This window comes from Pongo abelii, chromosome 3 (assembly GCF_028885655.2).
Source record: "Pongo abelii isolate AG06213 chromosome 3, NHGRI_mPonAbe1-v2.0_pri, whole genome shotgun sequence".
In the NCBI taxonomy this organism is placed as follows: Eukaryota; Metazoa; Chordata; class Mammalia; order Primates; family Hominidae; genus Pongo; species Pongo abelii.
The window spans coordinates 175,405,449-175,432,573 of NC_071988.2; the positions used below are offsets into that span (position 1 = coordinate 175,405,449).

At 41.8% G+C, this 27,125-nt stretch overlaps 1 protein-coding gene and 1 long non-coding RNA gene across 5 annotated transcripts in view; one reads left to right on the forward strand and one right to left on the reverse strand.

Annotated features, from left to right (window-relative positions):
• The window catches only part of TMEM131L (transmembrane 131 like), a 169,552-nt gene that overhangs the window by 67,061 nt on the left and 75,366 nt on the right, over positions 1-27,125 (forward strand). For 2 of the 3 annotated variants that reach the window (XM_009240384.4, XM_002815223.5), the window contains exons 4-7: positions 15,615-15,683; positions 21,645-21,768; positions 22,851-22,967; positions 24,141-24,251. In XM_009240384.4, coding sequence (XP_009238659.3) covers positions 15,615-15,683; positions 21,645-21,768; positions 22,851-22,967; positions 24,141-24,251 — 421 coding nt within the window. Of the gene's footprint in view, positions 1-15,054; positions 15,219-15,614; positions 15,684-21,644; positions 21,769-22,850; positions 22,968-24,140; positions 24,252-27,125 lie in introns of those variants that run through there. The other variant, XM_054554579.2, reaches the window with a different exon arrangement.
• LOC129059111 (uncharacterized) lies at positions 1,069-8,084 on the reverse strand. 2 transcript variants are annotated; one of them, XR_008524818.2, is made up of 4 exons: positions 7,342-8,081; positions 6,955-7,061; positions 2,294-2,376; positions 1,069-1,614 (listed from the first exon to the last, which is right to left on the reverse strand). It is a non-coding gene; the product is annotated as an uncharacterized LOC129059111 (long non-coding RNA). The 2 variants fall into 2 exon arrangements; XR_008524817.2 differs by having other exon boundaries at positions 1,083-1,614; positions 6,955-7,173; positions 7,342-8,084.

The following is a 27,125-nucleotide window of genomic DNA, read 5'->3' on the forward strand; positions in this document are numbered from 1 at the left end:
GCTCACTGTAACCTTTGCCTCCTGGGTTCAAGCGATTCTCCTGCCTCAGCCTCCCTAGTAGCTGGAACTACAGGCGCGTGCTACCACGCCCGGCTAATTTTTTGTATTTTTAGTAGAGATGGGATTCCACCATGTTAGCCAGGATGGTCTCTATCTCCTGACCTCATGATACACCCGCCTCGGCCTCCCAATGTGCTAGGATTACAGGCGTGAGCCACGGCGCCTGGCCAGGAGTTGGAGGATTTGATGGAGATGGGGGAGTTTGCCATGAGGCTGTCTGGGTGAAGAATGTTCCAGATAGAGAGAACAGCCACTGCAAAGGACTTTAAGGTAGGAGGACCATATACTTGGGGTATTCCCAGTTTAGCCAGAAGACCCTTGTGGTGAGAGCACCATGGGTACAGACCTGGAGAGGGGTGTGGAGTTGGTGACGTCACGGGGAGAGCACAGTGTGAGGCCTTGGAAATGCGGAGTTCTTGTGGGGATTTTGAGCAGAGCAGTGATGCCATTTGAATTAGGTTTAAAGAGGCCATGCTGGCAGTGCTGATCCTGGGCGTCAGGGAAACCAGTGAGGCCCTTACAGCCAGGAAGCAAGAGATGGAGAGACATGATGGTGCTTGGATCAGGTGTGGCAGTGGGCCTGGTGAAAGCGGAGCTCATGGGATTTCTGATGGGTGGGATGCGGGGTGTGAGAAAGAGAACAGTTAGGGATGACTCCAAGGTTATTGGCTTGAACAACTGAGCAGAGATGGCTGTGGGCAATTGGGTTTGGGGGTAAGATCAGGAGCTCAGTTTCACACCTGTTGAGTTTGGGATGTCTCTTCCACATTCCAGAGCACATGTGGATGGGCAGTTGGGAAGGGTGCTGGGTTAGAGATGTAAATTTGGGGTGGTGTTTACAGCCTTCACGTTGGATCAGATAAGCATTGAGTCATTTTAGATTGCTTAGAAAAGAGGACCAGGGTCTGGAGCCTGGGGTGTCTCTGCATTCAGAAGGGTCGTAGAGGAGACTGAGAGGTGGCCAGCGAGTTAGGGGAAGTGAAGCAACATAACAAAACCAAGTGTTTTGGAGGTGAAACTTTTGTTAGCTTTTAAATAATTTATTAATGTGGAAATATGCTGTTTGAATCAAAAAAAGAAACAATTATAAGCTGTATTTAGGAAGAGTGTACCTTCCTATTGCTCTTGAGTTTTCAAAAAGCACATCGTTCTGAACATCTTTAATATTCTCACAGGTTGGGAACCATTTTGGAGAGTCAGGCAAAAGGAAAGTGTCTGATATTCTACTCATCCTAACGTTGCTGTTAATATTTTGGTATTTGCCTTCTCATTTTCCTTTGTATATTTTTTTTAGTTGTAATCTTGTTGCACACAACAGCTTTGTTTCCTTTTGTTTACTTGTCACGGCAACGGCAGCACTTTTTTCATGTTGCTGTTTACAATCTTCAAAACACAATTTTTGTTGGAGCACTCTGCTTCTTTTGGAATGGGTGTTTATTGATAGAAGGATTGAATAGACAAAACCACGTTGCTACCAGCTGATCTTTGCTTTTCCCTGCCTTCCTGCACATCTGCATAGGATTCATACAGTGCTTTGTCTAGGGATGGAGAATGCTGGAAAGACAGGGGAAGTTGTTAGGATCTGGGCTGAAAATCCAGGAGCAAGACTGGGGCAGACCTGGCCACTGGGGGGGTTAATAAGCTGCTGATGGGGCAGAGGGAGTGAGGGCCTGTGGAGAGGGACTCCTGGGCTTGAGGGACCACGCAGGGCCATTCTTTCTTTTGCAGACATCTTCAGCAATAACACTTCAGTGCCTCAACGATTTGAAAGAAAAATTACAATTTAAAAGGAAAACTCTTCGTGTATGATTTGCATATGAGTGGCGTCTGTATAATTAAGAACAATTAAATTCCCTGAGCTGAATTGAAAGGGAGGCTCCTGCTTCAGTTGCTGCAGTGCCTGCAGTGCATCCTGTAGCTGTCAGGGCACTGGAGTTCTGTTGGAGGCATTCTGCCCACCTCCCCACAACCTCTAATAAAAGAAATCCTGAAACACTTTGCTGGGTGCTTGGCAAAACTCTTTACAAACACATTTCATTTAATCCTCACAATGGATTTAGGGGGTCTATGTCAGTCACATTCTCTAGAGGGACAGAACTAACAGGATCGATCGATCGATCTAGCTATCTGTCTGTCTGTCTGTCTGCCTATCTATCTATCTCCCTCCCTCCCTCCCTCCCTCCCTTCTATGTATGTATATAAAGGGGAGTTTATTACAAAGTATTAAACTCACCTGATCACAAGGTCCAATAGGTTGTGGGCAAGCTGAGGAGCAAGGAAGCCAGTCCGAGTCCCAAAGCTGAAGAACTTGGGAGTCTGATGTTCCAGGGCAGGAAGCATCCAGCATGGGAGAAAGCATGGGAAAAAGATGTTGGCTGGGAGGCTAAGCCAGTCTAGCCTTTTCATGCTTTTATGCCTGCTTTATATCGTGGCTGCGCTGGCAGCTGATTAGGTGGTGCCCACCCAGATTAAGGGTGGGTCTGCCTTTCCCAGCCCACTGACTCAAATGTTAATCTCCTTTGGCAACGCCCTCACGGACACACCCAGGATCAATACTTTGCATCCTTCAATCAAGTTGATACTCAGTATTAACCATCACAGGGTCTTACCTTAATTTTTTAATAGTGGAAACTGAACTTCTGATCACAAGAGCGTTAGATGATCTCTTGTACTTATCTTTATGGTTAACTCCACCTTTGTAGATTGTTCCTGATTGGGACCCAGTGAACTTGTTACAGGAAAGAGGATCTGACCTAGACCCCAAGAGAGGGTTCTTGAATCTCACACAAGAAAGAATTCAAGGCAAGTCCACAGTGCAAAGCAAAAGCAGGTTTATTAAGAAAGTAAACGAATGAAAGAATGGCTACTCCATAGTCAGAACAGCCCTGAGGGCTGATGGTTGCCCATTTTCATGGTTATTTCTTGATGATATGCTAAATAAGGGGTGGATTATTTATGCCTTCCCTTTTTTGACCGTATAGGGTAACATACTGATGTTGCCATGGTATTTGTAAACTGTCATGGCGCTGGTGGAGTGTAGCAGTGAGGACAACCAGAGGTTGCTCTTGTGGCCATCTTGGTTTTGGTGGGTTTGGGCCGGCTTCTTTACTGCAACCTGTTTCATCAGCAAGGCCTTTATGACCTGTATCTTGTGCCGACCTCTTATCTCATCCAAGACTTAGAATGCCTTAACTGTCTGGGAATGCAGCCCGGTAGGTTTCAGCCTCGTTTTACCCAGCTCCTATTTAAGATGGAGTTGCTGTGGTTCAAAAGCCTCTGACAAACCTGTAGGAATTTAGCCACATTCTTTCTTCTACTGCTGTGTTATATCTGATGGACTCCTTTCTCCCTAGACTAACTGGGAAGCAAGATGCAACTTTCCCTGATTTTTTCTCTTCTGATTTTGCAAGAACTCTGCAGTTGCACACAACAGTGAACAACTTTAAGTAGAGCAGGAACACAAGTATTTTCCCTTGTAAGGTTCCTGCCAGCCACTCCACAGGAAGGAGGTAATGTGTATCAGTATTTGAGGATGCTTTAAGCAGTCTTCAAAGAGTAGGATAATTCTTACCCCTTTCCTTCCCTGAAATGTAAATGGCAGTGGTTCTTATTGACTATGCTCCTTCCAGGACTTTGTTCTTTCCAGGTGGGGATGTCACCTGTGTGCTCCTTCTAGCACCTCTTTTCTTTCTGGTGTGGCCACATCAGTCTGGAATACCCTCCCACCTTTGGTTCCCTGAAGCATCTCATGGAGGTCCTTGCACATCCCTGCAGGTCTAGTTATGAAGCAGAAGGATAGGCTCTGAACCAGTCACATGCAGGCACTTCCCAGTTTACATCAGTGCAGGGCCAAAGCCACACTAGGCACCCACCAGAACCAATGGCTTTTCCCAGTGAAAGACAGCAGGAACCATCCTTTCCATACTTAGGATTTTCTTTGTTTTACCATCAGATTTGGGTTATGTTTGAGTGACTTTTATTGCTTCAGCTACTTAGCTTTCTGGTTTATTGGGATGCTCTGGTTCTGGCCGCCCTGAAAGGCTGAAACTGCTGAAAAACCCGCCTCCCTCAGGGCAAGCAGGGGCTGGAGCGATGAGGCCATGTAGTATTAGTTCCGCTGAGCAGCTGCCACTGGCAATTTCTGGTGTTGGAAAAGAATGGGAAGCTGTTCTAGTTAGAATTAAAGCTTACATCTTAAACAAGAGAGCGTTTTCTCTCTCCTGAGAGTCTGCAGATATGCAGCCGCTGGCTCCAGGAAGTCTTTAGGGACCCCACGTTGCCTTCCCCAGGGTACTGGGATCTCCTACTCGTGGGACAAGGTGGAGACGTTTGTTTTCCTGGCAGCAGTTTGGAAACTGCCAGCGCGATACTTCGGCTTCCACCCCATTTGCTGGAACTTAGTCCTGTGGCCGTACCCAGATGCAAAGGAGCCTTGGAAATATGCCCACTTAAAAATTCCATTATGTGAAAGATGAGGAGAAGGGGGGATATTAGGGGCCAAAGAGCAACGTCTGTCACAGAACCTTGGGAAAGAAACAATGAGATCTTTACCATTATTTCTCAAGGAAAAATTGCTTTTCATACAACATATGTTTAAGTCACATACCTCCCCCGAAAGGTGGGGAGGCAGAAAAAAACCCAACAAAACAAACACCCAGCAGCCCTCTGACTTGTGTTAAGGAGTCCTTGTTTTTCTGGGCACACTCTAGACTGGTTTCTCTAGTGCCAGTGTTTGTTGGGTTTCACATAAGAAAAATCATTTTTAAAGCCCTTCTCTGACAGTGGGGTTATATTATGTAAGTGAGCTTGGTGATAGTAAATTATACTTTATGGGCAAGTGTGTGGTCTGTGCTAGTCTGCTGAATGGACAGCATGAAACTTCAATTAAAAGAGTTTCTGCTGCATTCCATTTTAAAAACATTATGTTCAGAGGCTAGATTTTTTTTTTTTTTTTTTTTTGAGGAGAGAAGACTTAACTTTTTGAATAATGACATATTGTCTAGGTATTCTGAGAGATGGGACTGGGCCCTGGTGGAGTGAAACACTGATATACATGTTAGTATTGTGCTCGACTATAACAGCTGCTGTGAAGCAGGGGGCTCCCTCGCTCATGCTAGCTCCTTTACTCATGAGGCTGGTCCTTCAAAGAACAGTTAGAAATTTTTCATTAGATTTTTCTGGCAATCTTGTTAACATTCTTTGTATTTGTCTGAAGATCATTTTGAGATATTTGCTCATATTGGGACTTTAAAAAAACACCTGTCAGGGCCGGGCGTGGTGGCTCATGCCTGTAATTTCAGCACTTTGGAAGGCCGAGGCAGGCGGATCACCTGAGGTTGGGAGTTCCAGACCAGCCTGACCAACATGGAGAAACCCTGTCTCTACTAAAAATACAAAATTAGCTGGGCATGGTGGCAGGCGCCTGTAATCCCAGCTACTCAGGAAGGCTGAGGCAGGAGAATTGCTTGAACCCGGGAGGCGGAGGTTGCAGTGAGCCGAGATCGCGCCACTGCCCTCCAGCCTGGGCAACAAGAGCGAAACTTTGTCTCAAAAATAAAACCAAAAAAACAACAAAAAAAAACAACCCCCAAAACAAACAAAAAACATCTGTCAGTTCAGTATATTTTAGTAAAATATTATTCTGGGTCATAAAGTTATATAGGATTGTTCTTCGGTCCTACTGAGAAACTCTAGAAATTAATTATCTTTTGTACTTCACTTTTTATCTTATCAGCCTTTCTGTGATCTGTATGCCTTAACTTGTGTTTTTCACTTCGTTAAAACTCTTCCTCTAACCTTACCTGAAGACAGCATGTTCAGGCTTCTAGATCCTACTCAAATGCCGCCTTTTCCAAAAGGCATTTCCTAACCTACTCCACGCCGGGTGATCTCTTCCTCTTGTGGACACTTAAAGTACTGTGACTGTGCTCTCCCTTGTATCATATGTGTTATGTATTGTAGGAGATATGTGATACATACATAATACTGTGAGCCTCTGAAAGTTAGGCAGCCTGTTTTTATTTGCCTTTGGATTTCTGAATCTAACTGCCTTGGGTAGATAGAAGAAATGAATGTCGGTGGGATTTGGCATGTCTGCCTTTACAGTATGAATAAGTTCAGCTACCAAGTTGCTTAAAGTGTTATACATGAGCTTTAAAACATGGCTAGTGCACCATTAGGGAACTAATACTTAAATTTTTATGGACACTTTTAGAACTCAAAGTTGGTTTTCTAAAAATAACATGCACGGTAATGCATGAACTTGCATTGTCCACCCATGATCAAAGAGGAAAAAGTCCTTCATCCCTAGACTCCCTTATCTGCTTAGGGTTTGTGTGAATTTCTGCTTTGGCTTCTTTTTTTTATGTATAGTGTCTGGCAAACTCTGTTAATGCTGGAGGTATCTGATACTGAATGTTCATGCTAACTTGTCCTAGAGCTGAAAGGTAATGCCAAATGGATTTTGTATTTTGCAGATTTTATAATCACATTTCATTATTTTAACATACAGTAGAGTGACCTACCCTAGCGTCTAGGAAAGATGTCAAATCTTTAAACCACAGAGGAGACGCCATGAAAGTAAGGAGAAAGTTGCAATGGGAGTTGGGGAAATGTGAGCTTAATTGCTGGCCTGTTCTTTAATAGGGTTTTGCAAAGTCCTTTAACTACTTGGCTAAAGTAGATCTTTATAGTATGTGGAATGTGGTAAGAGTAAATATGTAAATATAATAATGTATTTTAAAATTCTTTGAATTGGAGAGAAAATGCCTTTTGGTCCTCATAGAATGTGGGGGTGAGGGACAGATTTCTTTGGTTGCACATGGAGTTAAGGAAGACACAGGAGTCAAGGTATCAACAAAGCTTTCAGCTGGGCAGGTAGGCCAAGGCACTCACCAGCGTGGGAATATAGTACAGCCAGCTGAGGGGCGTTGCAAGCAAGATGGTGAACTGCATCTTTTATTCCATTGGGAGGTGCCTGTGGGCCATCCACGGGATGAGGCCTGGTACAGATGGAAACACGAATCAGGAGCTCAGCAAAGTCTAGGCCACAGATACACAGGCTTGGGAAATGAATCAGTCAAACCACAGAAACCAAACTCTGGCTGATTTGAGCTGAAAAGGAATTTATTGAAAAGATGTTGGGCAGCTGACAGAATCTCTAGTAAGACCAAAGAACCAGGCCCAGAAAACAAGCCGGCAAAAAGAGGAATTAGCAGCTAGAGTCACAGCCAAAAGTATTCCATGGAAATAGACTGCTGAGAACCCCACCCCATCACTTACCCTGCTGCAGTACTGCTGTGGTCCCCCAGGACAAATTATTCAACTTCTTTGCTTCCTTGTGGCATCAGCTTGAGGAGGCTCTGCCTCAGGCGGGTAAATCTGGAGAAGTCTGGGTAATGGGCTAGCACCCCAGCTGTTAGTGGGGCTAAGTAAAACTAGTATCTGGCCCTTTCCGAATCCAGGAGGGATGACCATGGAAAATGTACCAATGCAGTAAAGGAAGATGCTGAACAGCTACAGAAATCACAAATGTCAGTGAAGGAAGCATTAATCTGTGGGTGATAGGCAAACCCACTGGATGGGTACAGTAGGCTAGAATGAGAAAAGAGTAGAGGAAGAGCTTTGGAAATGACAGCATGGAAGAGATAGGCAGAGGAAGAGGAGTTTGAAAGGGAGAAGGAGCAACCACAGAGGTAAGAGGTAGTGGGGAGGTTTCCTGAAAACCGAGGGAGAGACATTCAAGAGAGGGTAGCCAGTGGAGAGGCCAAGTCAGCTCAGTACTTGATTTCGCAGGCTGTGATCATTTATGACCTCAGCAAGGGCCGCGTTGTTGCAGAGAGGGCCGGGGCCAGAGAGCAGTCAGGTGGAGGCAGTGTAGTGAAGGGGCTGTGAATACACGATCACATTCCCGTTCAGCCACCCCACAGCCGAGTGCGCTTCGGCAAGTTGTTTAAATCCCCAAAGCATCTTTGTGTGCGAAAATGGGATGGATGATGATTGGCACCCACATAGGGTTCTTAGGATTATATATAATAAAGTGCTTGGCACAGTGTCTGGTATACTACAAGTACTCAGTAAATTTACTTGCTGTCATTGTTACATCACGTATGGTTTGGCTTCGAAGGGAAGAAGAGGGCTTGAAGCGGCTAGGGAAGGTGGAGAAGGATCTTAAGTGAGCAGGGCATGATTCTTTTCATGTAAGTAAGTGGAGGAGACAGAGCTGGGAGGGAGATGGAAATCCTGGAGAGGGCAGGACAGGGGGCTGTGAGCCTGGGATGCATCCAGAAAGAGCAACTGTGGGGTTAGTCTGACAGACGCAACGTCTCCTCCTTGGATAGTGTGGATGCATAGGTCATCAGCAATGTGAGGGACAGATTAGTGTGGATGACTTTTGTCACTGTCTTAGGAAAGCCGGCCATCAGCATGCTGGGCTGCTGTACATCCCCAGGTCCTGTTATTAGCAAGAGCGCCTCCAACAGACCACTCTTGGTATTGCTCCAAGGACTTTTTGATTCCTCTCTTTTGGTTTAATAATTGCTTTGACCTTGAAGCCTGAAGCTTTCTACAGTGAAAACTAGGAAAATCATGTCCTACCAAAAAACTTTTTCTTATTGGTGGGATTTTAATGGAGAAAAATACTGGTTTCTGCCTCCATTGTTAAATGGTTCTTTGCAATTAGTCAATTAACTGGTAAGAATGGCAGTTCCAACTTAAGTAGCAGTGCCTGTGTCTTTTATGTTTTTTTCCTATCAGTAAACTTCTGGGGAGAAGTATTTTTTAAATTAAAAATAAAAACAGAAAAAACGACTTGTACTAAGATCATGATGTAGAATTTTATAACTATGTAGTTATGTAACCCATTTAATAAATTGTGCAGCTTAGGCCATTTGTTTTTCAAGGAAGGCCCTAAAGCTCAGTGCCTTGCCTCAGTTCATAGGCGTTTCCAGGCGTGAGAACCTGGGGAAGGTCACCGCCTGGAGTAACCAATCAGATTGTTGGCATGCATTGGTATAGACACCCCCCAGGCTGGGACATTTTATATCTGTGCAGGGATCAATTTGAAGTCCAGTTGCATAATGGAAAAGTACTGAATTCCTCTAAGGTCCCAGGAGGTAGCAGCTGAGTCTTAGAAATACCTGTCTCCTGCTCAGAGGAAGATGGTGGTTGGCTAAGTATCCCATCAGACACACTGTTTAGAAGAAAGGGATCAAGGAGATTAATGCAGGGATCTTTGCCATTATGGAGTCTCCAGGTCTCTTCCAGCATTTCCAGCTGTGGGATCTCTCATTCCTGTGAATAATGAGAACAGCCCATTAGCTGTTCTCGTTAGCATAAGTGTCTCGTTAGCATAACGTGTCATTCCTTGAGCACTTCAGAGTCTTGACACAATAACATTATTCTGGTTACCGTGGTCTACTTAGTTACCTTTCTTGAGGCAGAGGTGGTTTGTGAAATGGATGGGAAACCTTTCCTCTTGTCCATGCAACCTTTTGCCGACATCCAGCGGCTAAAGCCATTGTTGCTGTGGCCATGAGGTTTTTGTTTTTGAAACACCCGCTGTCCTTTCAGGTGTTGGAAGAGTTTACACCTCAAAGACAGCTAGCTAGATGTGGGGGCATCAAGAGATGGATGAAACCCAGTTCACTGAGGAATATGGAAACTCAGACAGTTCAGGCCTCGCTGTGGGTGCTCACTGTTGTGTCTCAGATCCCTGTTAGGAGGTGAAGCTATTTTTCACTTGTTCGAAAGGACAGGCCCTCTTCTGAAACACTGTGATGTTCTCCAGGAGCTGAGTAAACCCTTAGGAATAAGGCCAGCACACATCTACAGCACGTCATCTGGGGAAGCGTCTGCTGAGTTTCCCTCGCTTCCCTCCTCATGGGCCAGCAAAGCCTTCCTAGGTAGCTGCTATGGGGGCCAGGCTGCCCTCTGCCTTGGGCTGGCCCTCTTCCCTTACGCCTCACACTGGCTTCCCTGCCTCACTCTCCTCACTCCACCCCTGGAGCCAGCAGGCCAGCTTGCGAGTGCACTTTCTGTGCTCAGTTCTCCAAGGCGGTCCACGCTATCTTCACTCCTGCCATTGGCCTTACTGGAAGCAGCCTCTGTTCAGTGTCCCTCCATGGTAGCTGCTCATTGAGGCCCACTCAGATAGCCCCATTCTCCAAAGGCTTTGCTGAGTTTCTCCAGTGGGTTTTCCCTCTTCTGTTTTTGGACTCTCCTGATCTCTGGGTTTTGATCATGGGCGTATGAGGCAGTCCAGTCTCCTGGATGGTAAGCCTGAAGGGAGCGTCTTCCTGGAGCTGACCACCTGCCTCCATGCAGCTGAGCCTTATTAAATTGCCAAGAGCTTTGAGGTGGGGTCAGCAGTCTCTGGCCCTTCCTCTCACTCTGGGGAGATGAAGCTTTGTCTTTGAAATGACGTGTTTTGGTTGGATAACATTTGTGAACAGCTGGAACAGTTGGTTACAGCCAACTCATTTCCATGTCTAAGTTACTGGACTCATTTTTTAAAGTGTGTCTGATATCAGCAGACAGATTTAATTTTCCTAGGAATAAGAAATCTGGGCATCTACATGCTTTTGAAGGATCTTGGAGTCATCCAATGCAGCTTGCTCATTTTGCCGAAGAAGAAACTGAATCCCTGTGTCACACTGGCGTTCATGTCACACTAGGACCTGACCCAGCATCTTCTCATTTCCAGTGAAATTTCTCTTGTATCAGCCACTTTTTCAAACCGTTTCTTTTTTTTTTTTTTTTTGAGATGGAGTCTCGCTCTGTCACCCAGGTTGGAGTGCAGTGGTACGATCTTGACTCACTGAAAGCTCCGCCTCCCAGGTTTACGCCATTCTCCTGCCTCAGCCTTCTGAGTAGCTGGGACTACAGGCGCCCACCACCACACCCAGCTAATTTTTTGTATTTTTAGTAGAGATGGGGTTTCACCATATTAGCCAAGATGGTCTCGATCTCCTGACCTTGTGATCTGCCCACCTTGGCTTCCCAAAGTGCTGGGATTACAGGCATGAGCCACCATGCCCGGCTCAAACTGTTTCTTTGTTTTATGTCTGTAGAAAAAAATGTGGCCAAAGTTTTTAAAAAGATTTTTTTTCTTTTCAGAGATAAAAAGCCAGGTAAAATCTTAGGCAAAGATCAATGTTTTTTCAAAAGAAGGCATGTGGAAATCCTTGTCTACAGGTCCTGCTGCTGAGAAAGCTCAGCTCTTTGCAGAAGGTCTTTAAAATAAGGACTAAGAGTGTGTGGAACAGGATCTGTATCAACAAGAGCTTAGACACTGCAGATGGCTCTTGCTTTTATTTCTTATCCTCATGCCTTTCTCCTGTTATAGAAGCAAAATGGCCCCTTTTATGTGTTGCCCAGGCTGGAGTGCAGTGGTGCAGTCATTGCTCCCTGCAGCTTTGAACTCCTGGGCTCAAGGGATCTTCCACCTCAGCCTTCCCAGTAGTTGGGACTACCAGCGTGTGCCACTGAGCCCTTAATATATATTATATATATAGTAATAGAGATGAGGTCTCGAACTCCTAGGCTTGAGCAATCCTCCCACCTTGTCCTCTTAAAGTGCTGGGATTACAGGTGTGAGCCACTGCACCTGGTCCGTTTTTCTCTTTTAACTAGGAGCTTTTTTTTTTTTTTTTTTTTTAAACAATTATCTTACAGAAGGAGAAGGGGTGAAAATTAGAAATATGTGGCATAAATTTATAATTGATTTCTACAAGATGCATGTAATTATTTGATGCCAAGTTGTGGGGACTCCTAAAAGAGGCCAGGTGGTCTTTGACATAAATGAATCATTATTATTAAGGGTGAAATGTGAGAAGGGTGAAATGTGAAATGCTGACTTTCACAAGAAAGGGGGAAAAAGGAGGAAATTTTATCTTTTATTGCTATAGTTCTTGAGATTTAAGTTATTTCTTTGAAGTGAACTTTGGCATTTCAAACAGGATATAATTTCTTGGCACTGATATTTGAGGATAATTGTTCATGTCTGTAGCTGACTAAATTTTAGCAGTTTGTTCTCTCCCACCCTCCCCCAGTTTTTTAACAAATATTTGAGCCAGGCGCAGTGGCTCTTGCCTGTAATCCCAGCACTCTGGGAGGCCGAGGCGGGCGGATCACCTGAGGTTGGGAGTTTGAGACCAGCCTGACCAACATGGAGAAACCCCATCTCTGTTAGAAATACAAAATTAGCCAGACCTAATGGCGCATGCCTGTAAACCCAGCTACTCGCGGGGCTGAGGCAGGGGAATCACTTGAACCCGGGAGGTGGAGGTTGCAGTGAGCCAAGATCACGCCATTGCACTCCAGCCTGGGCAACAAGAGCAAAACTCTGTCTCAAAAAACAAACAGATATTTGAAACATATGCACGTGTAAGTACTCTCCAGATCATTGCCTATGTCTGAAATAGTTTTACCTGCAAGCGCTTTTAAATTTATATACTGACGTTAAAACTCCTTATAACTTAATATAGTATTTTTCAAGCTGTAAAGTCAATTAAGCTGAAATCAGCCAATGAGAAAAATAACTTATTTTATGACTCTTAGAGAAAAAAAAAATTGGCATGGTTTTATTTCTCTATTTGGGATCAAAATAGAGTTTTCTTTGAAGTTAGAGACACTCTGGCTATTTCTACCATATTACTCTAGGTTTGGCCCTAAATGTCTGATTTTTATTGGGTATGTAAAACTTTCTAATTGTGGAATTTAAAAACTCTATCAGAATATGAGACAGCCCAAGTTTATATTTCATTTATTCTATAATATTCAGAGCTAATTATTACCATCCCGTTTGGGGCTTTTAATTCCAGAGGTCGATGTTGACTTTAAGCTCAATCAGCTTCTCCATCTGTTCTCTTTGCTTTTCTTATTAGATGAGGGTCATCCTCTTAGTAATATGAGCTAATATTTATTGACCTTAATGAAGCCTTTGCTTCATATCTGGCACATCATTTTATCTCATCCTATTATTTCATTTTATTCTCATGATAACTATGGGATAGAGCGTTTCCATTTTACAGAGAATAAGGTGAGGACTTGAGAGAGGTTAAGTGACTGATACTCTCAGGGCTGAAAGGTGATGGCCATGGGCCTGGAGTGCTCTGCTTCCCAAGCCCTCATCAGCAGGCCAGATTGCACTGGTTCCTTGGATAGGTCATACAATGCCTGAACTTGACACAGGGCTCATGTTTCCCACTTCCACAGATCTGGATTGGAATTTGGGCTCTGCCTTTTAGTAGCTATGTGACCTTGGGTGAATTACTTAAATCCTCCAAACCTCGTCCGTTCATGTGGAAGTTGTGTAAAATCTGATGGCAAATTCACTTTTCAGTGCACAAGACAGGAAGAAGACTGTCATTAATTACTTTATCCTATGCAGTAGCCTGACTTTTCTCAAGATTATTTTTGGTACATGAAGTTGCCTGTATTTTTTTTTCCTTCTTCTGAAATACTGAGCCTGACCAGCTCCGTCTGGAGTGGGGTCCTTGTGGTGGACCTGCTGTGGGCACCTCTTCACCTTCGTTACCTCCTGTGGTTCTTCACATAATTTCCAGAGGCAACCTCTCTGCAAGCCAGTTGTAGAATTAGTGCTGGCCTTTTAGGGTTTGAGTAAATAGCATACCTCTTCTCTGACCGTGTTCAAAACAAGTGAAGAGATTGACAAGAATTAGGCAGATGGAGCCCAAGGCATCACTTTATTTTTTTTCAAATTTTTTTTTTAATTTTTTGAGACGGAATCTCGCTTTGTCGCCAAGGCTGGATGGAGTGCAGTGGCGCGATCTTGGCTCACTGCAAGCTCCGTGTCCCGGGTTCATGCTATTCTCCTGCCTCAGCCTCCCGAGTAGCTAGGACTACAGGCGCCCGCCACCATGCCCGGCTAATTTTTTGTATTTTTAGTAGAGACGGGGTTTCACCATGTTAGCCAGGATGGTCTTGATCTCCTGACCTTGTGATCCGCCCGCCTCGGCCTCCCAAAGTGTTGGGATTACAGGCGTGAGCCACCGCATCCAGCGGCATCACTTTATTATTAATACAGCTGGTGCTGGAGATAGAATAAAGGAGGTACAAACAGACTATAATGGAGAGAGGATAGAGAAAGAGAAGCTTAGATAAAGGCAGAAAGTGGAGGGAGGAAGAAAAGATTGCAACTAGATTCTTCCTGTGAGACAAGGACTTTGGAAGGGTTCTCGGGTCTCTGCATTGTTTGTACCTTCAAGAAAAATGGGGCCTTGGAGAGGGAGTTGCTGAAAGGTCACAAAGCCTGTTGGCCAGCAGGTTTAAAAGTCAAATTTCCACTCCTGGACCAGCCTTTGAACCAGCTTGGTCGATGGCTGCTGGGTGGGAGGAGAAAATGGAAAGATTCTATTTACTTATTTATTTTTGAGTCAGGTCTCAAAAATGGTCTTACTCTGTTGCCCAGTCTGGAGTGCAGTGATGCTATCATAGCTTACTGCAAGCTTGAACTCCTGGGCTCAAGCAATCCTCCTGCCTCAGCCTCCAGAGTAGCTGGGATTACAGGCGTATGCTACCATGCCTGGCTAATTTTTAAAATTTTTTAGTAGAGATAGGGTCTCACTGTGTTGTCCAGGCTGCTCTCAAACTCCTGGGCTCAAGTGATCTGCCTGCCTTGGCCTCTCAAAGTGCTGGAATTACAGGCATGAGCCACTGCCTTCGGCCAAAAAGATTCTATTTTGGAAAGCTTGTTCCAGTTTTGAAAACAGTTGTTCGTATTACCTTTAGGAGCTTCTTCAGTTAAACCTCTTTAGAGTAACACAGCTTTTAAAATGTCATATGGAAGTTGATAGTTTTTCATACTCATATGTATATTTTGTATTTTATGTTTTTAAGTATGTTTGTATGTCATGTATCTTTATTATGGTTTTCTTTTACATGTTTTTAAAGATATGTTTTGATATGTTTTTCTGCTATGTTGATTTGTGCCTTTTGACTATGAAGGAAAATGAAATCATAGCAATGATTAATAACTGAAATGTGACCTGCTATGTGAGATTCTGTATGATTGTTATTCTTATGCAGGCTTGTGATGATGGTAGCCTCACCAGCTATGGAACACTGTCCTTGCCTTGTTACAAGAAGTCTTAACAAAGTCAGAGGCCACAGTCCCCTCCCTCAGGCCAACTTTACTTGTATGTCATTTCCTGATTTAGGGTTTATGAAAATAGCCATGTCATCCAAATTCACCCAGAAATGAAGGCTATTACAAATTAAATCCATCTCTATTTCTGTCTGAATGCTTAAAAAATCTGTACATTTGATATGAAGTTCTACTAACCATAATCTTAAATTATCTTAAGTTTTACAACTCTAGAATTATACCAGACATCTAATAGTTCAATTTTATCATTTAAAATCTGTAAGGGAGTAAAATTATATGTCATGCATTGAGAGTCATTAGTCTAAGTACATTATATCTAAGTACATTATATAGTCTAAGTACTATATATTAGTCTAAGTACATCATATCTAAGTAGCATTTAAATGTTAAAACTACAAAAAAATCAATCTCTCTTTTCTTTTTTTAGCTTCTCGGACAAACTATTTAGTGGAAAAGGCTTACATTTTCAGCCATCAGTTTTAGATTTTGGAATACAGTAAGTATCTTTTCTTTATAATTAAAACTCATTTTATTTATACTATTTATTTTCAGGATTTTTTTACATATATGTACAATGTTAAATTTTAGGTATATTGATAATATGAAGGGATATTGATCCTGGGACTTAAGAGAAATATTTTTGTGAAAAGGAGAGTACAAGAATTGTTTCAGCCCTTTCTTTAATTTTTTTTTTTTTTTTTTGAGACAGAGTCTTGCTGTGTCTGTCAGGCTGGAGTGCAGTGGCGTGATCTCTGCTCACTGCAAGCTCCGCCTCCCGGGTTCACGCCATTCTTCTGCCTCAGCCTCCCGAGTAGCTGGGACTACAGGCACCCACCACCACGCCCGGCTAGTTTTTTCTATTTTTAGTAGAGACGGGGTTTCACCGTGTTCACCAGGGTGGTCTTGATCTCCTGACCTCGTGATCCGCCCGCCTCGGCCTCCCAAAGTGTTGGGATTACAGGCGTGAGCCACCACACCTGGCCTTCTTTAATTTTTAATAAGTATATCTTTTAATATTTTATAGTGATTGGAATTTAATAAGAAGTCAATGTTGTTTTTCCAAAACAAATCCGGTTATTTTATAATGAAAAACTCTAAATATTGATGGTCTCTGAATTTTTGTACACTAGATTCATTTACTCACTTGGTTTTACTTCTTGCTGTGCCTTCTGGATTCAAAATTGCACCATGCTTACAGTTGTTAGGATGAAGACTTTGGAGACTCAAGATGGGGAAGGCAGTGCATAAACTGTAATGACTTTACAGTATCATGTAAAGAACCACAAGATGAAGACAGTATGATTTGAGTGTCAGTTGAGGGCCTAACTTGGGAACCTGGAAAAATTAAGGAAGGGGGTGATGCTGTGGAGAGAAGGCAACATAAGGACTCTTGTTGTCTGTGATAAAGTTTGAATCTTCAAGTGTTAAGCTTCCTGGATGCAGAATATAGCTGCATTGAAAAGATAGAACTTCTAATTAGTAGTTTCAAGAGCGAGAGGTAAAAGCGCTGCTTGTTTCCGGGGCTGGCAAACAACACTTCAATTTCATGAAGAAGAGCCTTTTGAGTGACAAGCAGAGTTTTGTGAATGAAATAACCACGGCCGTAGGAGAGCATCTGGGCTGGGTTAGGGTGGGCTCCTGGTGTGCCCTCCTTTATGCATCTGGATTACTTGCTTTACATTCCCTTCTAATCATCAAAATGTTAGAGCTGCAGTGAAGGAGAATGAACTTGGAATTTTTTTTTTTTTTTTTTTTTTTTTTTTTTTTTGAGACGGAGTCTTGTACTGTCACCTAGGCTAGAGTGCAGGGGCTCAGTCTCGGCTCACTGCAGCCTCCGCCTGTTGGGTTCAAACGATTCTCCTGCCTCAGCCTCCTGAATAGCTGGGACTACGGGTGCCCGCCACCATGCCTGTAATTTTTGTATTTTTAGTAGAGACAGTGTTTTGCCATGTTGGCCAGGCTAGTCTCAAACTCCTGACCTCAAGTGATACACCCTCCTTGGCCTCCCAGAGTGCTGGGATTACAGGCATGAGCCACTGCACCCAGCCTGAACTTGGAATTTAAAAGGACCATGTTAAGCTTTTTAGAAAAAGATTCTATAAAGGGAAGAAGAGAAAACTGGGAGTTTGCCGACTTTTTAAAATTCTAGGTGTCTGCTTTTTTGATTTTTTATATTTTTTCCCTTATGTAAAGAAAGTTTAATAGAAGCTGAATGGTTAGTAGTTTAGTTGATAATATAAATAAGCTGAATTTATCATAACCTCATTGATTTTAAATTCTGAGAGGGTGCTGTACTTTTGTGAAAAATCTTTATTGTGAGGCTGAGCGCGGTGGCTCACACCTGTAATCCCCGCACTCTGGGAGCCCGGGGTGGGCGGATCACTTGAGTTCAGGAGTTCGAGACCAGCCTGGCCAACATGGCAAAACCCCTGACTCTAATAAAAATACAAAAATTAGCCAGACATGGTGGTGAGTGTCTGTAATCCCAGTTACTTGGGAGGTTGAGGCACAAGAGTTGCTTAAGCCTGAGAGGCAGAGGTTGCAGTGAGCCAAGATCATCATGCCACCGAGTTCCAGCCTGGGCGACAGAGGGAGACTCTGTCTCAAAAAAAAAAAAAAAAAAAAAAAAAAAAAAAAGTCTTTATTGTGAAAAGAAATTTTGATTCAGGACCTACTTTAAAAGAATATATGTTATAGATTGGTAGATAGAATAATAGTAGCAGTAGGTATAGCTATTAGGATAATAATTCCAGTTCATAGGATCCTGGCTGTCTAAAATATTTACTCTTCAGTAACATAAAAAAATCGTATAGTCGATGCACGTGGGGGTATGTTTACAGTTGTCCCTCATTATCCACATGGGATTGGATCCAGGACCCCCATGGATACCAAAAGCTAAGGATGCTCAAGTCCTTGGCATAGTATTTATATACAACTTCCCATATACTTTAGATTATCTCTAGAGGCCAGGCACGGTGGTTTATGCCTGTAATCCCAGCACTTCGGGAGACTGAGGCAGAAGGATCACTTGAGGCCAGGAGTTCAAGACCAGCCTGGGCAACACTGTGAGACCCTATCTCTATAAAAATTTTTATAAAAATTAGCTAAGCGTGGTGGTTCACACCTGTACTTCCAGCTACTCATGAGGCTGAAGCAGGAGGATCACTTGAGTCCAGGAGTTCAAGGTTACTGTGAGCTATGATAATGCCACTGCACTCCAGTCTAGATGACAGAGTGACACCCTGTTTCAAAAAAACAAAAACAAACTCTAGTTTACTTATAATGACTAATACAGTGTAACTACTATGTAAATAGTTGTTATACTGTATCTCTTTTTTTTGTGTGTTGTTATTTTTTGTTTTTTTTCCCCCTCAAATACTTTCAATCAAGGTTGGTTGAATCTGCAGATATGGTGAGCCAACTGTATATGATACACGTTTGTTAATTAGCAGTATACATTAATCTCCGGTCCTAATAGCTAGATGCATGCTGAGAGAATGCTGAAAGTCTTTGATTTGAAAGGATTTCTGATTTTTAGATGGAATTACCTTTGGAGGACTTAGTTACGTTTATATAATACTTTATGGTTCCCAAAGTGTAATCATGTCCGTTGTCATTTGAGTTTTATATCAGTCCAGTGAAGACAGGCATTATCTGAGTCTGTGTGTATCGTTTTTAAATATCTCTTTGTTTGAGCATGTACTACAAATGTGTTCATACATTTGTTGCTGAGAAGGAATGCAGTTTGCTCAAGGTCATTTCACTAGAAGTGATAGAATAAATCTTCTGATTTCTAAGAGCTCTCATAATGCTATTTTTCTTGTTAGTGAGATCTGGAATATGATTATGAGAATTAGTCATTTTGCTGAAGTTAAAAAAAAAAAAAACTCAAAACAAACTTTAGCTTAAATTAGAACATGTTTAAGATTAGTTGAGTTTTACCTTATGTCTGACAAAGGGTTTAATTTATAGACATTGAGTAAAACTTTAGCCTGAGGGTTCTCCTCCTCATTTCTTCACTGTCCCAGTTCAGCTTTTGCTGTGGTTTATTTCGATGTTGGCCTTGAGCAAATCCCAACCCTCTTCATAGCTTTGATTTTCCTGGGGGGATGTAAAGTCGGGATCTTGTTACTTGGTTGCCTTCTGCCTACTTCTTAGGGCTTATGTGAAGGGTTAATATTCTGCTGGTCCTAAGATAAAAAGTGCTAATCATTCATAGAGATTTTAATCATTCTTTTGTAGTGTTAAATTAACAGAGTATCTTCCAGTTGTCCCTAGTGAAGGAAATTTATATCCTCATAACACTTTTAAAAATAGAATCTAAAAAATAGAATAAAAATAGCACAGTGGTGACTAGGCTTCAGCTGGCATTCTCTGTTAGGTCTGGAGAGATTTCTGGTGGTGCAGTCACTGGCTCTGTAGCATTGCTGTTTTGCGTTCTTATTTTCTATGTATTTCTCTGGTAGACATTTGTATTCTTAGAAACCTTGTATTTCAATTATGTAAATGGGATATAAAGCTTTGAGGATAAGTATTAATAACTTTGATGATTGATATTATTTACTTGAAACCCCAAACCTCAGAAGTCCTTATTTATTTAATTTTAATTGTGGGAAGAAAGGCAGATACGAGCCCACTGCTCTGAGGTAAGGCTTTTCTGAAGTGACCCTTTATGTGTCTGGTAGTGTTGAACATTTTTTTAAAAAATGGTATTACTTAAGAACATTTGAAAAATCAGGATTTTAATCACATTGATGTGGTATTTTATTTGTAATGGGATGTGAAGAACTACGTTTTGAAATACACATTGGATATATTAAACTTTTCATTAAGACTAGTGATTAAAAGTAAGGGTGAAAGCCAAAAGAAAAATTCCAAGGATTTGATGGTAGTAATATAGTATTTTGGAAATCTCATTGTATATAAGAGAAGCAACATCCATTTCATTTTTCCTAAAGGATACATTTTTAATATCCAAGATTTTACCTAATTTTACCTATTTCATTCATTATGCTGATATTTTTCTAATTTTATTCCAATTATAGATATAATTCATTCAGTTTAAATTAGAATATAATGTTATTTCTAGGCCATCCGAATGACAGCTGTATATTTGGCTCTCTCTGCCACTGAGGCTATTAAAACTGAAGAAATGACTTCAGTGAAATTTTTGCTGGCTCCCTGTTCATTGCAACATAATTGAATGAGACTGAATTTGGTCTTGAGCAGTAGGAATCAGAGTTAAGTGATCAGAGGGAGCATTGTAGGTGGCTCCAGGTAGGTGGGCCTGAGCCCAGCTCCTTTCCTCTTGGCAATTCCTTTATCAGAGCTGAGACATTGTAGGTGGAGAGTGCTGCCGAAAAGAATTGGTATCAAGCCGGCCAGGCGCAGTAGCTCACGCCTGTAATCCCAGCACTTTGGGAGGCCGAGGCGGGCGGATCACCTGAGGTCAGGAGTTTGAGACCAGCCTCAACATGGAGAAACCCTGTCTCTACTAAAAATACAAAATTAGCCAGGCGTGGTGGTGCATGCCCGTAATCCCAGCTACTCGGGAGGCTGAGGCAGGAGAATTGCTTGAACCTCGGAGGCGGAGGTTGTGGTGAGCCGAGATTGTGTCATTGCACTCCAGCCTGGGCAACAAGAGCGAAACTCTGTCTCAAAAAAAAAAAAAAAAAAAGAATTGGTATCAAGCCTTTCATGAGTTAAGTGTATTTGCCATGGAGCAGGGATTCTTACTCTGAGGTTTGTGAAAGGTTTTGAAGCTGTGTATGAAACTTTTCGTAAGTGTATGTTTGTGGAGGGAGGAGCCAGAGCTTTCATCAGAGTTTTTGGAAAGGCTCATAATTTAAATGGATGAAAACCTCTGCTGCAAAGTGCTGCAGGATTTTCACTTTTCTCAAAAGAATGGCCTTTAGCCATAATTAAGTTTTCCTTTTATAAGCCCTAATAAAATAACATCTCTTTGTGAGTTGAAAATACATACCTCCCCAAAAAGTCTCTTTTACTCAGAAAACATAACCTGAAGAAAAATTGGGTTTTTCTATGAGTACAGTTTCTTACCTAAACATATTTTCGTTTGAATTAGAGACCCAGGTCTGAGAAGTGCCAGTGAGTGCCTACATGTGTTTTGTTTTGTTTTTTTGCAAGCATTTTAATGGCCTAGATGGGTTAAATTTTTCTAACACTGAAACCAATGGAGTGCCACTGTGGGTTGGCCTAAGCCTTATAAAATAAAGTTGTTTTTTGTTTTATGACTTTTGACGGTTGTGAATTGAATGCTTTATTACCAACATGATTGGATAATTTAACTTTGTGATGAACAGCAACAGCTTTCATATTTTAAATATTTCATATTTAAAAATATGTGTGTGTGTATATATATATAATAATACTTATATGTATAGTATTATTTATAACCACACAATACATTGATTTTTCTCTTTGTTTCTCTTCCTAGGTTCCTGGGACATCCTGCAGCAAAGATTCTCCATGCTTATAATCCTAGTAGGGACAGCGAGGTTGTGGTGAATTCAGTGTTTGCAGCTGCTGGACATTTCCATGTGCCGCCCGTTCCCTGCAGGGTGGGTGTTGATGGACTCCTGGAAACTATGCCGTGGCAGACTGCCAGGTTTTCTTGCTTTCTTTGGCCTGAAGTTTTTACTTTCTGCTCCCTGTCTCTCCCTTTTTCTGCTACCCAAACCTTTTCCTTGTGTGTGTTTACCTTAGCATTTACTTTTCCAGTTGCTCATTTTTTAAATTTTGGTGGCTCTTGATATCTACTGGGGCCGGGGGAGGTGGGGGGTTGGGGGGGAGTTTGAAGACTCTCAGCTGTGTAGTAATGTATGTATATTTAACATGGCTCTATTGTGACTAAAGAAAGTTTATATTACTTGTCTTGAAATGACTACAAACTCTGAGGCATTTAGTAACTAATACAAGTTTATAGTTGAGACCTCTTCCATCTCTCAAGCCTACTAGGAAAGTTAGGTCTCCTTTCTAAATGTAGAACTGCAAGGTATAGTGAATGGCTCCTTGTAAAGCTGATTGGCACCATAATACAGAGCTCAAACTTAGTCTTCTAATAGTTTTAATTTCAGTGGTCTTTAACGTTTAGTGAAGATCCTAATTGCTAGTAGGCTTTTATTTATTTTGCTTACTATGTCTGCCTGATATTATGTACTTAAAAAAAAAAAACTGGGAGTAAGGATGTGTTGTAAGGGGAAGCCCAATATTTGGTTTATGACAGTCTGTCTGGGTAAACGTTGTTCCTGATTTTTATTACATATCAACATGTTTGCACGTTGGTTATTGTCTATATTTAAGTAGAGATAGAACTGTGTTAGCTAAAGACAGTTGGACCTGTGTGGGTGGAAGAGGAGGGGAAGGAAAGATGTGAGACTCACAGCTCCAGTCTGAAGCGAAAGAATTCATCCTAAGTCAGTGGTAATATTTGCTGTATCCTCTTAGATATAGCAAATATCTAAGAGCAGATAATTGGATGCTGATCAGTTTGGGGATTCTTATGGATTCATGATACTGATAAATCAAGGGTGCACAATATATAAATGTCTGTTAACAGAAATTGTCAAAAAAAGAAAGTCTGTGAAAGACAGTTTATCAAAGGAGGCCATTCCAAATGGCTGATTGGGGACCTTTCTTTCAGGTAATTCCAGCAATGGGGAAAACTTCCTTCAGAATTATTTTCTTACCTACTGAAGAAGGAAGCATTGAAAGTTCCTTATTTATTAATACCTCTTCGTATGGAGTCCTTTCCTATCATGTGAGTAACTTTTTCCTTTTGTCATATGCTTTGGTTGGTGACTTAACTGTAGGGGTGTGTGTATATATTTTTAAAAAGACTTTTGGAAATGTTGTCACCTGGTTTATGTCGTTAAAATACAAGACTGTTATTGATGTTAAAATCATCAGCGTTCACCCTTTTCTGCCTGACATGCCACAGTTGGCTGGCTTTCCTACTGTTGACAGAGCTATAGTCCTACTGTGGATCTTTGGAGGATACTAGAACAAAGCAAAGCAATCTGTCACACAGTTTCCCATCATAAAATACAGAAGGCTTTCAAAACTCATGGCTCTCACCTCACGGGCGTTCAGAAGGTGTTCTAAGGACAGTCTCGAGTGATTTTGCCTCCTTCCCTCCTTGGCTCAGGAATATTTCTGATTAGGAGACATTGATTGTGTGCTTGGAGGCTGGTTCCAAGGGAGCTCACTATTCATATCAAGGTACCAGGAAGGGAGCTTGAAGAATCTTGTTGCTAGTCTCAGAAATAGGAATCTTTACCTTAAATGGTACCTGATATGGCATTTAACAAGATGTGGCATCAAGTAATTTAAGTTCCAAGATCAGTAATTTTTGTGGTTATTTCTTACTGGATTCCATTAAAGAGGTCCCATATCAGAAGAGTTGCCTACTTGTGAACAGATTTGCTATAGTGAGGAACATTCAGCTTAAATACAGCATTCTAATCTGTTTCATTTTTTATTTTTTATTTTTTGAGACAGGATCTCACTTTGTTGCCCAGGCTGGAGTGCAGTGGTGTGATCAGGCTCACTGCAGCCACCTCCCAGGCACAAGTGATTCTCCTGCCTCAGCCTCCCACCACTGCCTGGCTAATTTTTGTATTTTTAGCAGAAACAGGCTTTCACCATGTTGGCCAGGCTGGTCTCAAACTCCTGTCCTCAAATGATCCACCTCCCTGGGCCTCCCAAAGTGTTGGGATTACAGGCGTGAGCCACCGTGCTCAGCCAGCATTCTGTATTTCTGAAACATTCGTTGTGTTTTTTGTAGACAAAGATAAATAAAATAATTGGATTAGTAGAGTCTGGAAGGCCATGCTGATGAATACAGATTTCCTTTGGAGACGTGCTTTAGTGTTGTGGCAAATGTGTTTTAAAACTCTAACAGAGGAGCAATTCTCTCTCTCTTTTTCTGCAGGTATCTGGAATTGGCACTCGTAGAATCTCTACAGAAGGGTCTGCAAAGCAACTACCAAATGCTTATTTTCTGCTTCCAAAGGTCCAGAGCATTCAGCTGTCTCAAATGCAGGTCATTTTAATAGATTTACTTTGAATGCTGGTGGCCACCAAACTTTGTAACCTTCCCAGAATTGGTTATTTTACTATTTTCTGCTTTTTGAAAAAATTTTATAGAAATAATATACATATATAAAGTATCAGTGGATTCCACATAACTTCTTTTTAATGGCTGTGGAGTTCACAATGTTGATATTCCAGAGTTTGCTTAATCTTATTGTTGGTCTTTTGAAATGTTTCCTGTTTTTCACTGTTATTACCGTTAGGCCATATACCTATTTTATAAGTTTCTTTAATTTTCCTTCTGAATCCTCTGTTTCCTTGGGGCATGTTTCATAAAGAGGAGAGATACTTTAGTTAAAGACTGTGAACCATTTTGTAGAGCTTGTTAAATCTTACCAGCTAGCTTTTCAGGGAGGCAGCCCCCATGGTCACGAGTAATAACAGGCCCCTAAGGATGTCCTGCTTCTAGCCTTGCCTGGATGGGGCTTGGTGGGAAGAACTATTTCTGATGTTGTAGTAGATGTATAATGATAAGTTTAAATTCTTTTAATATACATTTCATGAATCATTTTATAGGGTTGGCTACTTTTTCCCTTTGATTTCTAGAATTTGTATCTGCATAGAGCCTACATTCCAACTGGGGAGAAAAACCAAATTAATTTACCTCTAAGGTTATATCTGGGATCTTTATCACCAAGTACATAATTCTTAGGGATTTTAAATAGTATTTTTATTTTTATAAAACCGAGAAGCCCCTCCTTGCAGAATTTTAAGGAAGACTTCTTTTAATTTGCAAATTTATATTTGGTTTAAATCCTAAAACCAGGGGGGATGTGTTGAAAGGTTTTAAGCAGGAGACTGATACTGATGTGCTGTGGCTTGCATTTTTGGAGGGCCAGATGCCTTATCAGTGGAGATCTAAATATTGGAATAGAGACAGGTATTCAGAATACCTTAGTTATTGGGGGTTAATGTAAGGATAAGTGGAATGAAGGGAGAGAGGAAACTGACTCTGCAGGCCTCCTAGAGAGCTAGAACAGCATACCCGTTCTCTCATCCACCTGGCCTGGCAGATCCTGCTTACTTCTCATGACTCCCACTGCCCTTTACCACACCCAGGGCATCCTCATCTCTCTGATGGCCAACTGATAGTATCCCATTAACTGCCAGAATCTACTTTAGTCCCTTCCTACCTCTTTCCCAAAAATTCAAGTTGGACCACAGTAGTCCCCTGCTTGAAACCCTTCAGTGCATTCCCGTAGGTCTTAGAATTTAAACCAAATCCCGCTTATGGCTGTAAGGCCTGCGTGGTCTGGCTGCTGTCTCTCTTCAGCCCCATTGGTCACCACTTGTTCTTGGTCTCTAGCTCATGGCCACAAGAGCCTTCCCCTGCTCACTTGTGCAATGCCATTTTCCCTCCTGCCACAGGTCCCTTGTGTCTGCAGTGTTCTCAACCTCTACCTCCAACTTTTCTCCAGATTAACCCTTATTTCATCCTTCCTTTTTCAACTCATGCTTGAGCTCTTCAGGGACTTTGCCTCTCTCCCCATCCTAATTTCTGCTCCCATACTTATCTACACTTCCGCTCCCATACTTACATCCATTAAATAATCACATGCCCACATGATGTAATTGCTTCACCATTCTTTCCATCACCCATGGAATGGAGGCTCCATGAAAACAGGGACCGTCTGATTGGGCTTCCCGTTGTAATCCCTGCACCTCACCTGGGAAGCAGTGGTTGAGTGGAGTTTTGGCCCAAGGTAGCTCTGGGGCTGTCCTCACAGGCCACGTCTCTGTCTCTCCCTGCACTGTAGCCTACCTTGGCAGTGCCTTGGCTTTTCTTGGTCTTTGTTTCTGCTTCAGAAGATACCAAACTCTGTTTCTTTTCTTTTTTGTATTTTTAAAATGTATTTTGTAAACGAAATGTAATTCACATACCACAAAATCTGCCCACTTAAAGTGTACCATTCAGTGGGTTTTAGTATATCCAAAGTTGTGCAGCCCTCACGATCACTGTCTAATTTTAGAACATTTTCATTGTCTCAGTCTCTTATTTTCTGTCTCTAAAGATTTGTCTATTTTGAACATCTTATATAAATGAAATAAATGGTCTTTTGTGATTGCCATCTTTCCCTTAGCATGTTTTCAGTTTCATCCATGTATTTCATTCCTTTTTATTGCAAATAATACACATTGTGTAGGACATGCCACATTTTGCGTAACCATTCATCAGTTGGTGGACATTTGCGTTGTTTCTACTCTGGCTATTATGAATAATGTTGCTATGAACATTCTTGTGTAAGTTTGTGTGGACATATCTTTCATATCTTTTCTCTTAGGTGTATACTTAGGAGTGGAATTTTGCTGGGTCATATGGTAATTCCATGTTTAACATTTTGAGGAACTGTAAAACTGTTTTCTGAAGTGGTTGCATCATTTTACAATCCCACTAGCAATGAGGATTCCAGTCTTCTACAACTTTGCCAACACTTGTCTTCCATTTTTGTTTCTTTTTTTAAATAGCCATCTTACTGAGCATGAAGTGGTATCTCATGTGGTTTTGATTTGCATTTTTGTAATGACTAATGACATTGAGCATCTTTTCATGTGCTCAGTGGCCATTTGTATATCATCTTTGGGGAAGTGGCTGTTCATATCCTTTGCACATTTTAAAATTGTGTTTGTCTTTTTATTGTTGAGTAGTAAATGTATTAAATTCTGGACATTGGACCTTTATCAGGTACATGGTTTGCAAATATTTTCTCCCTTTCTATAGGTTGTCTTTTCATTTTCTTGATGATGCCCTTTGAAGTACAAAGGATTTAAATTTTGATGTCACGTTTTTCTGTTTTTCTTTTTTCACTTTATGATTTTAATATTA